This window comes from Diadema setosum, chromosome 9, assembly GCF_964275005.1.
Source record: "Diadema setosum chromosome 9, eeDiaSeto1, whole genome shotgun sequence".
In the NCBI taxonomy this organism is placed as follows: domain Eukaryota; kingdom Metazoa; phylum Echinodermata; class Echinoidea; order Diadematoida; family Diadematidae; genus Diadema; species Diadema setosum.
Window position 1 is genome coordinate 26396687 of NC_092693.1, and position 17606 is coordinate 26414292.

The following is a 17606-nucleotide window of genomic DNA, read 5'->3' on the forward strand; positions in this document are numbered from 1 at the left end:
GTTGATCATTGGTAAAATGGCTTTCCCGACTATCTGATCTGACAGAGTGCACTGAGTGAGAGGATGGGAAACTTGTAAATGTACCATGTAAATGTACCATGTACCATGTAAATGTAATTGCCCAGTTTCTCGAACGAGAAGCTATTTTGGGTGAGTGATAGCCAAACTCATCATCGTATAATCACCGAAACTAACAGTTATTTGGTTCGCGAGAGTTGTGGCGAGACCTGATATCTTAATTCCCCTTCGCGACGGCAGGGGGAAGTCCTATCTTGGATTTGGCTTCGTGATTGTCTGTTATGGGCTGAGTCAGTGTGAGTGGTAACCTCGCGTGTATGAAGGCAGACATGTCCGGGGGAAGCCGGAGCTCGTGATACAGTGGCTGACGCAGGGTTCCGGGGGCCTGTGGAATTGCCCGTCTATGCGGGGAAGGGTCCCCGGAGTGTAGCTGACAGATTGCTGTAAGGCTGGGAAGCCTGAGGAACCTGCAGAATCGCCCGCCCATGCGGGAAGGGTTCCTTGGCTTTGCCTAAGTCAAATTGTCTGTAATGCCTGCATGAAAAAATTGCAGGCCGCTGTGGGGTCAATCGAGCTGACTGGTGAGAAATTTGTACTGCTAGAAATTTCATTAGCAGGCTGATATGTGTTCGTGGACTTGCTGGTGCCTACCGACTTAGTCAGCGCGGGGCCAGGTTTGTTTCAGTTGACTTCGTGGCAGAAACAACCACTGTCTGAGAGTCAGATTTTTGGGCCGGTTTGGAATTAAAACGAGGTATGCTTTTCGATTTGTTCTTGTTCTTTTTCCCTTTTGTAGGGGGAGGTTCAGAGGCAGGAGTAGTGGGATGTTAGGTCTTTTCTTCCCGCCCTGCCCTGCTTTAGCTGTGGGTACGATGTTGGACCTCGGATTCGGTTTATCGCTGTTGTCTGCCTCCAGAGTTGAGCGGGGAGGCAAAGACCATGAAGAGTTCGGCATGTTGCACTAAATGGGAAGCAAACAGGTTGACTAATATTCGGCTAAGCAGGAAGTTAGAAAGTTCAATAGTAGAAGAATCAATCTCCCTGTATAATATATGACCAAAAAATCGGGAAACGGATGTATAAAAGATAAATCTTATCTGTCTTTGGAGAGCTCCTTCGGTGGGCATGTGACACTTCATGTGCAGCAGAATAAAGAGGAAGAGATCACGCCTGCACGGGCCTTGATGGGGGAGTGTGTAAGGGGTTTCCCTAGCATTGCTGGGGCAATAGGGGTTCAAAGAACTTTTAAGCTACCGGGGGCGATTCTAATCGGCTTTAGAATGGCAATCATTATATGGATAGGTAAGTAAAGCAAAATGAAGTGAAAAAAAAAAAAACATGTCTTACACATCTACACTTCAATGACATAATCTCCACCAAAATTTGATTTCAACTGCTTCAAAATTGTGAAAGTAGTTCACTTTAAAAGATTTTCAAGAATACTATGACAACGCCTTGTTGGGTACAAACTCAGAGTGGCTTGCATAACTACACCTATAGATGATTATACATATCAAATTTGGAATAAATTGCTCAGATACTGTGGAAGTAGTTTACTTCACAAGGTTTTGGGAAAATTGTGGTTACTATGGCAACACTTTCTCAGACAAACACAAACGAGACTCGGGGGGGGGGGGGGGGGGGGTGGTCTCGTGCTCACCTGAGTATTACAAGTTCACCTTCCATGCATTCTTGCAGACTTTTACCTGAGATGGAGTGGGGGGGGGGGGGCTTTGAGAGCTGGGGCATAGTGTCCATTTGCATATTCTATCACAGGTTGGAACTAGAAATGTCGCTATGGCGACTGGCATGCCTCCGCCATAATGCATGATTCTTCTAATAGGTCTATAGTACATGTGGACAATGTGTGATTACATTTGCACAAAATTGGCAAAATATTGAAATGACATGTTTGTCACAAATGTGTTGAATGTTCACCTTCCTTGACCTATGTTTAATTGGTTGAATAGGAGAGCATGTATTTGGGGATTTAAGAACTTTAACTTGACTTTGACCCTTTCATAAGTTTATGCATTGAGTAATTTTCAAGGTATGGAGAAAAAGTGCAATTTCTGTATTGAACAGTAAATTGTTATCATTTTCATCTGGCCTTTGACCCTAAGATTTATAAGAGAATCACTGTCAGGCAGCACATACATAAATACGTACTAAGTTTCAAGATAACTTGAGCCACTTCCGAGTTATGGAGAAAGAAGTACGTTCAGCACTTTCACTTGATCTTTGACCTTTTGACCTTTGACCTTCTTGGCAAAAAAAAAAATCCAAGAGAATCTCTATTGGGTTATACATGCATACACCAAGTTTACAAAATAATGATCCTGCTGGCATTGCATACATAAGGGAAATAGTAAAATTTTGAAGTATTGTCCTTGACCTTTGAACCCTGACCTTTGACCCCATGAACCCCAAATTCCCTAGATAACCACTGCCCGTCAGTACATGCTTATATACTATGTTCCATGAAGATACCTTGAACAATTTCCAAGATATGGAGAAAAAAGTAAAATTTCAACATTTTTACTTGACCTTTTGACCTTTAACCTTTGATCTCATGACCCAAACTTTCACCAGAGAATTTTAATTGGGTAATACATGTATACATTAAGTTTAAAGAAAAATCTTCAGACATTGCATAGATATGGGGGAAATAGTGAAATTTTAAGCATTTGACCTTGACCTTTTGACCTTGAGCATGTGCACCCAAAAGTTGATAGGCACAACTTCACCTCTTAATACACATACATGCCAAGTTTCATTAGGATACCTCCAAAGGTTTTTTAGTTACGCTGTCCACAAAATTCATTACGGACGGACGGACAACCCGAAAACATAATGCCTCCGGCACCACTTGTGGCGGAGGCATAAAAAACACTTAAAGCTCTATCACTTCTGATTCTAGAGAAGAATGTAATTAAATATTTCTTACTTTAGGAGGTTTGGGCCCCCTAAAGGCCCCCAAGGGAAGCATGGTGCCCATTCAAACACATTGAGATCATATCCCCCTAGGAATGCTACTTGCAAAGTTAGGTAGAAATCCATTATGTTGTTTTCAATAAGAAGATGAAAATGTACAATTTAGGCCAGCATTTGAATCCCCCCCTTGAGTCATGGGGGCAGCCCTGGATCTGCAATGAACAAACTTGGAACTTAAGTCATCAATGTACACACTCATAGTATTAACTTTGCTTTATCCCTTCTGGTTCTAGAGAAGAAGATGTAAATATTCCTTAATGTTGGGGGGGGGGGGGGACTGGACCCTAAGGGGCCCCAAAGGGGGTAGCATGGTGCCCAGTTGAAGAAATTGCAATGCTTATCCCCTGGCATGCTAGGTTTGGTGAAACATTCATCACAGGGTTTTCAAGAAGAATATGAACATGTACAATTTCAGTCCCCATTTGGACCCATCCCACCCCACTCCCCTGGGTCCCAAATTGGGGGGGGGGGGGGGGGAGGGGGCACCCCTGAGTCTGCCACGAACAAACTTGAAACAACAGTCATCAATATACTGACACATTGTATGAACTTAGAGTAATCACTTCTGGTTCTAGAGAAATTTTAAAAAGATTCCTTACTAGGGGGTGGGTTGGGCCTTCCTGGAGCCCCCAGGTGGGGCATGGTGCCCACTTGAAGGAATTGATATTCTATCCCCCTAGGGATGCTACCTGTTAATTTGGTAAAAATTTGTCACGGGTTTTCGAGAAGAAGATGAAAATGTACAATTTAGGTCCCATTAGAACCCTTCCCTACCCCCTCCCTTGGGTTCCAAGGGTATTAAAGGACAAGTTCACCTTCATTAACATAAGGATTGAGAGAATGTAGCAATATTAGTAGAACACATCATTGAAAGTTCGAGGAAAATTGGACAATCCGTTCAAAAGTTATGAATTTTTGCAGTTTTTGTGCGTCACCGCTGGATGAGAAGACTACAGCAGTGTATGATGTCACATGCGTACAACAATATAAGGAAAATATAAAGAGAATTTCACAAAATTTCATCTTTTGAAAAAAGTACACATTCCCTTGACTCATTACTGACATATGTTATGGGTAATATTATTCTCATTGCCTTTAGAAAGAGGCAAGTCAAGTGCTCTTTTATTGTGCGAAAAAAGTGAAAATATGTTGAATTTTCTTTACATTTTCTTTATACTGTTGTACTCATATGACATCACGAGCCTTAGTAGTCTCCTCATCCAGCGGTTCCAACACAAAAGTTTTAAAAATTCATAACTTTTGCATCGATTGTCCAATTTTCCTCAAACTTTCACTGATGTGTTCTACTAATATTGCTACATTCTCTCAATCCTTATGTTAATGAAGGTGAACTTGTCCTTCAACTTAGCTCTATCACTTCTGGTTCAAGAGAAGAAGATTTTTAAAGATTCCTCAATTTTGGGGAATTGGGCCCTTGGGGGCCCCTCAGTTGGAGCATGGTGCTAATTTGTACAAATTGAGATTCTACCTCCCTAGCAATGCTACCTGCCAAGTTTGGTGAAAATCTATTATGGGGCTGTCAAGAAGATGAAACTGTACAATTTCAGTCCCCATTTGAACCCATCCCACCCCACTCCCCTGGGTCCCAAAAGGGGGGGGGGCACCCCTGAGTCTGCCATGAGCAAACTTGAAATAACAGTCAATATACTGACTGATTGTTTTAACTTAGCTCTATCACTTCTGGTTCTAGAGAAGAAGATTTTTAAAGAATCCTTAATTAAGACTCGTTCGCAATAGCTCACTTGAGCCTTTGGCTCAGGTGAGCTAAAAAGTTACGTAGCACCCTGCTTGTCAGGTACAAATACAAAGAGTGTCTTGTATAACTACACCTTAGATCATTATAAATACCTAATTTGAAATAAATTTCTTAAATACCATGGAAATAGTCTGCTCCACAAAGTTTTGGAAAAAACTGTGATTACCGTGGCAACACTTTCTCTGACAAACATACAAAACATGTCTTATACTTCTACATCTCAATGCCATAATGTCCACCAAAATTGATTTCAATTAATTGCTTCAGAACTGTGGAAGTAGTTCACTCCACAAGATTTAAAAGAAAATATGCAGTTAGCTTGACAATGCAATGCCAGTTACAACACAGTGTCTTGCGTAGCAACAGGCCCACGCCCCATTAGGCCCCCTCCCCTGGGGGGGCACCCCTGATTCTGCCATGAACAAACTTGAAACTATAGTCATCAATGTACTAACTCATAGTATCAACTTAGCTCTATCACTTCTGGTTCTAGAGAAGAAGATATAAAAAAAAAATTCCCTAATTTTGGGGGTTTGGGCCCCCTTAGGGGCACCTAGGTGGATAATGGTGCCTATAGGCGTGTCTTCATCAGCCCGAAGTTCAAACTAGCGGGACATTTTGCGGTCTGAGAAAATAGCCCGATACAGCGAATGTGCGTCTTCATCAGCTCGAACAGCCTGCTTCGGGAAATTAGTCCGAAAATTGACGCATGCGCACTTTGCAGTATTACTCTGTCTGGCTCGCGGTTTGAAAGTGGATTTCCCCGCTCAAAATCTCCTATATCACCGTATGTACGATTCTACAACCAGGGAGGTGAGCAGTACAGCAAATTCTCTCCAAAGGGATATTAATAACGCTACTCTTCCTTCTGTCCAGTGAGGCATCTTATATGAAATTAACGAATTGCAATGTTTAAACAAATCCAAAATGCACACAATCTGCAAGAATCTTCAGCTAAGGTAGAGTGGACCAGAAGAAGAAGTTTACAAAAAAAACAGCTAGCATGCACGGCACTGAGTTTTAATAAGGAGGTGAGAGAAATCACCTCCCTGGTTTTAAAGATGACAACAACAGTAGGCCTATAGTACACACATGTGATCCTTGAATACACCGTGCGTGTAATGTACTATACACAATCACTAGCTGCTTGTACATGCGCTTTCCATTGCCAGCTGGCTAACCAGAAGCGTGGAGGGATCGAGAAAATTTCGGGCTGATGGAGACGCACCCAAGATAGTGCGCTATTTCACGAATTAGCGCTCTAGTTGACGAACTAGACCAAGATTTTGGGGGATATTTTCCCGATCAAATAGCGCGCTATCTGCGTCTTCACTACACAGATAGCGCGCTATTTTGACATCGGACTAGTTTGGTAACCGCAAGATAGCGCGCTATTTTGAAACTTCGGGCTGATGAAGACACGCCTTATTTGACCAAATTGAGATCCTATCCCCCTAGGAATGCTACATGCCAAGTTTGGTGAAAATTGGTCATGGGGTTCTCAAGGAGAAGATGAAAATGTAAAAAGTTTACGCACGACAGATGACGCACGCTTGACGGTGGATAAAGAGCGATCACAAAAGCTCACTTGAGCCTTCAGCTCAGGTGAGCTAAAAACGTGTCTTGCACATACACACCTCAATGTCATCATGTACCCTAAGTTTTATCTAAATTGCTTCAAAACTGTAGGAGTTTGTGATGGAATATTTGCAATACATGGCAGACAGCCCGTCCGACCACACGCTGATTATTCCTATGTACCCCCTTATACACTTTGTGTATGGGGTATAATGAAGTCATTCAACACAAAATTATCCATTCATACAGATTAACATGTGTAATGTGGCTCCCTCCTGATCAATATAAGCAGAATATGATAGAGATATAACTTGGTGAGAAAAAGCAGCCCTTCATTAAATAGCTTGTCAATTTGCAGTGAGCGAAGTAGTCCACTTTCACCACTACAAACAACCTGGAAACATACCTTGATATATTGTTTCTCAAAGTTATGGCCAGCTATCCCAGTTTCCTTCCTCTTCCATTTGAAGGAAAAGGCTGGTAAAGAGCACTGTGAAACCAACATTTAGGACCAAGACCAGGACAGTAAGCCCCTTGCTGGCAGCCCAGTTCTATGGTGTTGAGAGAATAGGAGAGAATGTAGGATCAAGTGGTTAAAGAGTTGCAGATTATACAAATTGCACATAAAAATACGAAGAGTTCCTTTCTGTGAGGTGCTAAATCCACTTTCTATGGTACCCCATATTGGGGATACCCCATATTAGGATTAAGAAAATGTGTCTTGGAATAAGCTGCATGTCTACATTGTACAATGATTTTCCAAAAAAAAATTATATTCTTGGCAATTATTCCAATTCTAGCACCTTTTGGAACAGAAATTTCAACATTGTGATATGCAACATATAAATGTTACAGTGACTAGTTTTTGTCAATTTATGTATTTTTCTTGGATGGTTTGTTATCTCTACACATTCTCCTCCAGTCTCTCCAAAGGATTTATATAAATAGATGTGAAAGATAGTAAAGTATAATCATCAAGTAATATGTGCATGATTCATCTGTGAAGCTACACAGCTAGGAGAGCTAGCCAGCCTGGCCTTGCTCTGGGGTCAAAGTGCAGCCAAGCATGAACATGAGTTCCTGATTAGACCAAGTTGAATTTAGCACCTTTCACAACAAGCCAGAAATGGCTAATCTTTTGGCATCCCGAAAACAAACAAAAAACAAAACAAAACAAAAAGAAAACAAACTAATTTTCATTTCTCATTGCCTGATTTCTCCATTTTCTCACAAGAATTACAATACTTTGAAGAGTTTATTGTGTATGATCACTAAACATGAATACTTATTTGTAAAAAAGTCCAATTTCAGAAAAAATGGATTCAGCAGATTTCAGAAAGGAACTCTTCATACAGGAAAACAATACAAGAGATGTTGTTTACACTGAACCATCACATATTTATATGAGAGTTTGTAGTGCTCACTCAATACCAGGTATATAACAAAGACAGACATATGGAATAAAGACATGAATAACTCTTAAAAAATATGACTAAAATGAGTAATGTGATAATGGAAGAGTCATCCAACATGCTCCAGAGGTAGGCCAAATATATAATGCCTCAAAAGGTTGAAATCTACTCTCAGTTGACATGGCTATACCGTATGTTCCCCAAAACAATTACAACGGGACCTCCACAATGATAACTTTAAAGATAATAAAAAGTTTTGGTACCTCAAAAGTTTCCCTGAATTTCCTTGTCTTGGTTTGTGTTTTACGTTAAAGTACGTTGTCTGTGAGAATTACTCGCCCCAAAGTGCTCTCATGTCTTAGTAATCATGCAATAATGGTTTCGTACCAGAGCCGTCGCCGTACAGCGTCGATAAATATTGTACGAAACCACTGACTGCGACCAGCAGCGTGCAGCCCATTGTACGCATAGCTAACTGCGACCAGCAGCCCCATACGCATAGCGTCATGGGGCTTCGCATTGTAACATTCAGGATCATGACAGAATTAGTGTCGCGGGTAAATGTCAATTTAAAATCCCAAAATTTCTTCGATTTGAACACTTACCAATTAAGTTGAAGTATTGAAAACAGACTTCGAACAACGTTTGGTTCTGCCAATAGTCCCTTTCTTTTCGAATTGATGACTGAATGTGACTCGGTCGAGAGGACCTTGGGAGAGCTACATACACCATGGACCGATGCATACACCATGGAATTTTTTGTAGGTCCATGCATACACTGACTACTACGGCCAGCGCATGCGCACACAAACATCTTATCCGTTGATATGGGATTTGAAATTTGTGCGCATGTGATGTGTTCGCATGCACTGGCTGTAGTATTCAGTGTACATGGTGTATGTAGCTCTCCCAAGGTCCTCTCGGCCGAGTCACATTCAGTCATCAATTCGAACAGAAAGGGACTGTAGGCAGAACCAAACGTTGCCCGAAGCCTGTTTTCAATACTTCACCTTAATTGGTAAGTCTTCAAATTGAAGAATTTTTGGGATTTTAAGTTAACATTTATCCCGCGATACTAAATCTGTCATGATCCTGAATGCTACAATGCGAAGCGCGATTACGCTATGCGTATTGGACTGCTGGTCGCTATGCGTATGGGGCTGCTGGTCGCAGTTAATTGCATGATTACTAAGACATGAGAGCACTTTGGGGCGAGTAAGTCTCACAGTGTTAGTTATATGGAAGGTACTTTAACCTGAAACACAAACTAAGACAAGGAAATTTTTGAGGTACCAAAACTTTTTATTATCTTTAAAAACAGTGAATCAATCCAAATACAATTCAGGATATGAAACTATAACTTATTACCTACATCTCACAGAAAACTCCATCTGATTTGCTTCAGTGGTCAAAGAGAAATTGGGATTTTTGTAGAGCATGTTTGGAATCCCTTACCTCCAAGTTCGTGCACTGTGTTCACACATGCAGTTCCATGTGCATCCAAGTGCTAAACTTGGAAAAACCTGACCCATGACATGCTTTTTAACAATCCACATTTTTCTGTAGTGACTACTCACCCAAATTGGGCGGGGTTTCCTGCAAAAAAAAAAAAAAAGAAGCTAAGATTTTTAGACTCTGAAATAGCATTCAGACAGTTTGATCATACTGGAAGTTATCAATGCGAAAATCCGATTGTGATTTTCATTTTTTTTTGACATACTGTACACGGCAAACGGTGCCAGCACAAATTTGACAGACCGAGACGGGAGTCCAACATAGCAGTGCTGGGAACAATTGTTGACAACATGGAAGTTCAAATCAGGTAATGAAGAACACATTACCCCCATGTCTTTAGTTTGTCAAAAAAAGAAAAAAGAAATCAGAAAAGATTGTTTCATCATTTTTGTTGCACTTAATCAGGATTCCCGCTAAAGCAGTTCATGATTAATGGGTGAGCCCTGTACCAAGATTGAAACTGATCAAGTTTGTGATGGGAAATGAAAAACTGACAAGATTTAAATTTACAGTTGATTAAAGTAAATCTGATAATATTGGCTGATGGCTGATGAAGATGGTTGGAAAGGAACACTTTCCTACAGCGCATGAACGGGATTTAAAAGTGATTTTGCTTACAGGTTAATCTATTGATATTGCTGTTTAGCTAGGGGAGAATAGCTTTAATTGGGTTGTATTTTGTAGAAAACTGCTTGACCTGCGATGACATCATGCAGTCATCTGTGGGCAAGCAAGTAACTCTCCAGGAGAAAATTATGAAATAAAAACATCGACTAAGATATTTTCAGACATACATTGTACGTAGTTTCTGGTATTGTGATTCCCGAAAGGTATACTCAAGTTTATTTTGCTTTGTGGAAAACTAAGATTATTTTAGATCAAGTATGATAATTAGAAAGAAAAGAGTGATTGGGTCAGAAATCTTCCTTGGGTCGGGTCGGAGAGATTGTGTGACTTTCATTCCCTCTAAGAATGGCCAGAGGAAGAGGACACGTGTTGCATTGGAGGAAAAGGTAAAGTTTTGGACGCTCATCCCTATTTTGGAGAAAATCATGAATTAATTCAATATTTCAATTTATAAGTGGATAGAGAAACGTCCAGTAATGAATTGTGTCTCAGCACATTGTTTTAGAGAGTCTCTTCAGGGAGAATTATGACATTATTAGGTGATAATGGTCTACTGTATTGCATTTTCATTGTACATTAGTTTCGTATACTGTAAAGGTGGATATTTTTGCACGACTAATTTTTCGTGCTCAGCTGGGTAAGAAGAGTTTCGCACGTTTTTAATTCCACGGAATGAAGACATCAACTACTGGAACATATGGTCAGCACAAATGTTTGCGTGCTTTTATTTTCACGCTAGTTTCTGTTTGTGCAAAGTGCGCGAAAATTTCAACACCGCAAAAATTTCCACTTTTACAGTACGATACTGTTTTCCTTGTTTGGTGAGAATTCCACACGTTAGAATGAGTTTGTTTTAAGTTGTCGACCATAGGTGTTGATATTGTGTTTTGTAATTTTGCATCAAGAAGTGATAATGGTGTTCAAAAGTTTCCGTCAACGATGATGGGTACTAGGAGTGAGCGACTACCATCTTGGTTATGACTCATGCTCTGTGTACTTTATCAAGTCGCTTTCGGACAATGGAGAGAGGAAAAAAGAAGAGAAGCAGGGAGCGAGTGAGAGGAGAAGAGAGATGGAGGGAAAAAGGGAAAGAAAGGTTTGCATCAGCCTTAGCGAAGGTGGTATGGCAAAGTAGGAAGAGAATAAAATTAGGTCACTTGGCAACAGTCACAAAAGTTGATTTATGTTTTATGTCCAGTTACTCACGAGGGATTTGCCTCGCCCAAGAGAGTGACCATAGGCAGGCAAAAGTACAGATTTTGGTCAGTAGTTAGTCAACAAATCATAGCCTGTTCACTTTGCCGATAAAAATGCCTTGGCAAACCGCAGTTGAGGAATTGTAGAGGAACAAAGAGAAACAAAAGACACTCTACGTACAGTGAGGGGCATGTACGCTTCACTGCTTCGACAGTTTTGGTCACATTTTACATTTAATGTAGTAGTTATAATCATGATGCATCGTACTGTGAGATGATTAATTTGTGTTATCGTTGTATATTGCAGCAGGTTTGTACAACATGCTCTGAAAAGCAAGAACTCGTAACACACAGTTTCCCTTGTTGGATTCAGGTATGAGTAACGCTGTATAGATGTTTTGCATTATGAAAAGAATAAATTGAATTAAATTAAACAAATTATTTATGCATTCAGAGGGAGATGTGATTCTTCCTCTGCTTCGTTCTGATGAGTCATGCATTGGTTTTTGGTTTTGTTTAAATATTATCACTGATTAGATTGGGAAATTTGCACGAAGTAAAGATACATTGATATTGCATGGTTGTTGTTCAGATCAAAGAAAATATAACTGATGTAAGTTATTTGTGGTTACTAATGTGACTAGAATCTAAGGGGGGGGGGATTCAGCAATGGTTAACAGTAGCGTTGCAGTTGAAGGTTGGGTAATTAGATCGCATGATCATATTTTGCATATGTTGTTATATGTGTGTGTATAGTAGGCCTACTATTATTGTCTCGCTTGCACATAGGATTTTGGGTTCACCAGTTGAGAAGCATACATTGTAGATGGAGGTTATATGAGATACATGTGTAAATTATGATTAATTTTTGCCATTTTGCCACGATCCTCTTTACAGAACTTAAAAGCGGTACGCATTCCAGGGTGCCAGGGTTCGACCCTTATAAAAAAAAAAAACCCATGGTTTTACAACCATATGGATGGTTTTACAATGGATCGATGGTAGTCCATGATTTTTTTAACCATGGTAAATGTGTGGCAGAAGTGTGGTAATACCATTGTTAAAATCCCATAGTTATGATAACATTTTCATTTTACGACGGTTTTACAACCATGGTTTAAAAAAATCATCGTTATACCACAGTTTTAAGAAATTAAAGAAACAATGGTGAGAAAACCACAGCAAAACCATCGTGCTACTTTGGTAAAAATGACATAATAATATAACAATGGTTGTCACCACGGTTTCACAATAGTATAAAAACAATGGTTAGGAAACCATGGTGTAACTCTTGTTCTACTAAGGTTGAAAACCATTGCTATAAAACCATGATTTCATCGTGGTTTTATGATAGTGTAAAAACGATAGTTATAAAACCATGATTTTAACCGTGGTTTTATGATAGCATAAAAACACTAGTTATAATACCATGGTTAAACTTTCGTTTTACAAAGGTTGAAAACGATGGCTATTAACCATGATAGTAACCATGGTTTTATCATATTTAAAAAACGATGGTTATATAACCATGACTTTAACAGTAGTTTAATGAAAGTGTGAAACAGCGGTTTTAAAACAATAGTTATAATTCCATTTTACCAAGGTTGAAAATGATGGTCATACACCAGGATTTGAATCATGGTTTTATCATAGTGTGCAAAGGATGGTTATGAAACAATGGTTCTAACCATGATTTTATGATAGTGAAGAGGCGGTTAAAAAGCCATGATTTTCACCATGGTTGTATGATAGCTCATAAGAACAGTGGTTATAAAACCATGGTTTAACTTTTGTTTACCCACGGTTGAAAAAGTGGTTATACACCATTATTTTAACAATGGTTTCAACCGTGGTTTCATGATAGTGCAGAAAAATAGTAATAAAACCATATTCTAGAATTTCTAACCATGGAACCTTGTATGATAGCATAAGAACAGTGGTCATTAAACCATGGTTAACCTTTCGTTGTACCAAAGTTTAAACCACGTACACTATAATTATTGAATGATGTCGATTACAAAAATCAATATGAAAACTCATACTTTGACGGCCGCAATGCCAATGTAAGTCATGACGGACATTCATCTAATGCAACCACCTGTTCGGCTTCAACAGGTGTTATATGTAAACAAACAGTAGTCTTACCATTGCAAGCAAAAAGCTGCTTCACTTGGTTGATTTACAGCATTCCTAAAATGCAACATCTATTCACTACGGAATAAAGCACGTAAAAACCTTAAATGAGATTACATACTCGTGAAAAAGTAAAAAGGTAGTAACCCATTGCCGCCCGTTCATTCCCCGTAGCTTTGACATGTACACACAACAATAGAAAACTATATGAATGCAATTGGCGTGTAGTAATTGTGTACGATGAGTGGGAGATCCGGGTTGTTGATATGAGGAGCACAAAAAACATTGACACATAGAACAAAAAAGTTGTTTGCACTAAAAAAGTTTTTAAAAATGTATTTTTCGATTAAAAACCAAAAAATTAATGATTAAAAGTTTTCTTGATAATAATGTAACGTAAGATGTCATGTGCGTGTTGTTGTTGTCGCTGATTGAACCTTATGTGTATGTACTGCTGAACCGTTATTGACCGCGACCGCTCAAAAAATACACACGGTGTGAGTATGTACAATTTTCGCTGTTCATTTCAAACGTTCATGATGATCTCTGAGTCAAACATCTCGATGTACAAGCCATCTAATATTTTGAGAAATGGCAAGAAAAAGGCCCCTAAGAAAAAGAGGAACTGCTCCTTTGGGATTCTATGAGGAAGGTTGGTCAACATAACTTTTAATACATTATTAGTAGACCTAATCTTAGCTAAAATAATCAGCAGCAAGATTTGCATTGATTGTCCCGACTGATCCGGGGGCTGGCAGCGGTCCTGCTGTGCAAATTTCGCATGATCGTATCAATATTGTGGGCTATCGATGGGGATAATACTTCGCATGGCAGGGCAAGCATTTTACTTTGGGTTTGGCTTTACTTTTAAGCCAACTGAATATAATACATATATATATTAGAGTCTACAATATAGAAACCTACTTGGGTATTTATTTATTTATTTTTAACAGACTCGTCTAATGCCGTTAACGTTTAGTCGCCGTTAACCATACACAGCCCAGCCTGCCGCCCCAGCGTACGAACAGCGTCTGGTCGGGCTACGTCGCCATAGACCCTTAACGTTACCACTAGTCGTTAGCTAGACCGTCTCACACTAGAAGTCTCTAGTGTTCAAACAACACTACATTACCAGTTAGACTGGTCTGTATCTGAGAGTGAGACTGTGAGAGTATGACATGAGAGCTCGAGAGTTTGGAATGAGTTGTTCTAACTCAGCTACTGAACTGTTAGTGTTACTGTGCTACGTAAATTCTACAAGACGGTAGTCGGTAGTTTTAACTTGTTAACCGTTAGGCCTAGGCATACCTCATATTGGGTGATATCAGGTTCGGTGCAAACTACATCAACAACAGTTTTCTGCTAGTGGTAACTGCTCCAGTGAATCAAAGAGTATACTAGTAGAAGCTACGCTAAGAGGGCTTACATGACGAAAATCACTCGTTTGAAGAGCTACACCCCAGTAAATAATGCCAGTGCATATCTTGGCAATCAATGACTTAAAGTCAAAGATATAAAACACCTGTTTCTTGACCCTGGCCTAATCTAAGCATCAGTCATCGCCACAGCGCCACAGGAGGGGGGGGGGGGGGGGGGGCACCGCGAGAGGAGGAGATTGTTTTGGTTTTGGCATGGGCCATGTAGCTCCATGGTGCGTGTGTGTGTGTACGTGTGTGTGTGTGCGAGTGTAGACATTCAGCGTATGCAGACAGAGCATGCCTGTACTGTAGTGACCGGAACTATTGTCATTCCATTTTGCTCTCACCTTCTCCCTCCCCCATCTCTCCCCCCTCTCCTAGTTTGCAGGCACAAACCCTTGTTGGTCGTATAGGAGTCTGCATGCACCAAGACTAATACACACACCACTACACTGCAGCCTCTCCCAGTTGGGAGAAGCTTCAACACAGGGCCTATGGGACAGTGCCAAAGTGGTGCATGTAGTAGTCTTGGCGCAGACTCCTTTACGACCAACAAGGGTTTGTGCCTGCAAACTACCTCGCTCTCCCCCCCCCCCTCTCTCTCTCTCTCTCCCTCTCTCTCTCTTTCTCAATCATCCAGTCAGCAGGCTGATTGTAACCAGGGAGGTAGTCTCACCTCCCCGTTGTAACTCACTGCCAAATAGCACATTGTCAGCACCGGCAAACTGGCAACGCTCTCCTTCTTATTCCTGTATTTTCGTTATTTACGGGTCGATTTTTTTCGTTCGAAATGTAAAATGGATGATCATAGAATTTCTCAATAGAATATAAAATTGAAAACTTTAGAAAGGATAGAGAAAATTGAGTTCACTTTGAATGGTCTGCCACAGGCAGATATCCTTATCATGCTCTTACGTAATACGACAGCTGCTTTCTCAATGATCCAGTCAGCAGGCCAGGGAGGTAGTCTCACCTCCCCGTTGTAACTCACTGCCAAATAGCACATTGTCAGCACCGGCAAACTGGCAATGCTCTCCTTCTTATTCCTGTATTTTCGTTATTTACGGGTCAATTTTTTTCGTTCGAAATGTAAAATGGATGACCATAGAATTTCTCAATAGAATATAAAATTGAAAACTTTAGAAAGGATAGAGAAAATTGAGTTCACTTTGAATGGTCTGCCACAGGCAGGTATCCTTATCATGCTCTTACGTAATACGACAGCTGCTGGAGTCATCAAACCCTGGCTTGGCCTCCAGGTTTGTCACGCCTCAGCAGAAAGTTTATTTGCAATGGACAAGTACTTCGACTCCCGCTCTCAAACGACAAATAAACGCACCCCACTGTGGACTAAATCCGGCTGGGGTTTCGCCTCAAACGAGAGATTGACGGCATGATCCCGCGAATCCGCATAGTATGCTCATGGGCGAAATACGGACGCCAACGCCATTGCGCCACTGAAAGCAACAGACCGATAGAGGGCATATATTACATGATCATAATATCAGTGCCGTATCACTGGGCCCTCGTATTTCTGTCTCCCTTTCATTTTTTCCCTTTTTAGGAGGCATACAGGGGAAGATATGTACATGTACTTAGGATCTTGTTTTGTTGTAAGAAGTATCATTCCTGTCTGACCATGAAATGTATTTGAAAAAAATGTCATTTACTTTCCAATCTGCAGTCCCACAAAGTTTGAGCTGAAGTAGGTAGACCAAACTATGTTTCGGGAGGGAGAGAGAAAGAGATAGACGGCGTTTGTCAGCTCAAACACAAACTTTGAGGGACTATAGATTAAAAAGTAATGACATTACTTCAAATTTCTTTTAACGTATCAAGAGAAAACATACTTTTTGTGATATTTTGAGGTCTGAAACGCAATTCTACCGCTGTGTGCTTCCTTAAAATGAAGAAAATGAAAGGAAGGTAAGGTTTGCTCCATAGGCTCACGTGTTAAAAAGCTCGCGGTATTACTACTAAAATGGTCGCTGTTGGGCTTCATGGCGTACTACACCCGTTTGCGTGCGAAATCGCGAGAGTACACCCTCTTAGCTTCTATACTCTTTGATCGTGTCTCAGCACAAACTTTAGCACTGGCAGCCACTGGGACTGGCGATAAAACTGAAGTGAACTTGAAGTCCGTAGGTGCTGGTAGGATGACCTCAAAAATATGTCATAAATTTCTGGTTGCTGATGCTGGGCAAACCTGTGAAAGATTTGTCTGTCCGGTGGAGGAGTCTTTTATTTTTTTTGACATTACTTATGGCTCTCTACCTCCTGACTATGTCTATAGGAGGGGATCCGAAAAGCCAGATGCAGTCTCTGCTCTGTGGAACAATCCCCGTCGACGAGATACAGACCAATCTTTCAGTCAAGTCCTGGGCTTGGTGTTGAAATCAAAGAATGTCGTCTGCTGAACCGAGCTCCGCCATTAGTGTAAGAGTTAGGCCTGTACATGTACATTTTATGCTAATGCAATGGTCACCCACGCCACGAAACGTAGGCCCTACACAAGCATGTGGCTACATAAATCTGAGCCTGGAAGCATAAAATAAAATATTAAGTTAGTTGTGTTTTAAAGAATGGTTGCAATATGGGGCATTTTAATCTGTCTTCCTCACTTTGTGTCTAAAAACTAAGCAGTCCTGCATCTTTTAATATTCGAGTGTAATCATGCGCCATCTCACGGACCTCGCGATGCTGTGATTCCAACACCTATTGCTGGGGATCAATAACTTTGATTAGTATCACTTAGTTAATCCGACCGTCGGTGTTGGAGCTCAGTTTAAGTCAGTCATTTGGGAGCTAGCACTAGCACTGATCTTGAAATCCCCCAATGGCAAAGGATGCTGTATTTTGTAATTTGTATGTTATACCAGTATTTCATTCACCTAACTGATTGTTGTGTGATTTTTCTGGCTAACCTTATTTCTCTTCT

At 40.5% G+C, this 17606-nt stretch overlaps 1 protein-coding gene across 1 annotated transcript in view; it reads right to left on the reverse strand.

Annotated features, from left to right (window-relative positions):
- The window catches only part of LOC140232569 (uncharacterized), an 89690-nt gene that overhangs the window by 8892 nt on the left and 63192 nt on the right, over positions 1-17606 (reverse strand). The window contains exon 2 of the mRNA XM_072312663.1: positions 6774-6918. Within this exon, the coding sequence (XP_072168764.1) occupies positions 6796-6918 (123 nt within the window). The 3' untranslated portion in view covers positions 6774-6795. The remainder of the gene's footprint in view (positions 1-6773; positions 6919-17606) is intronic.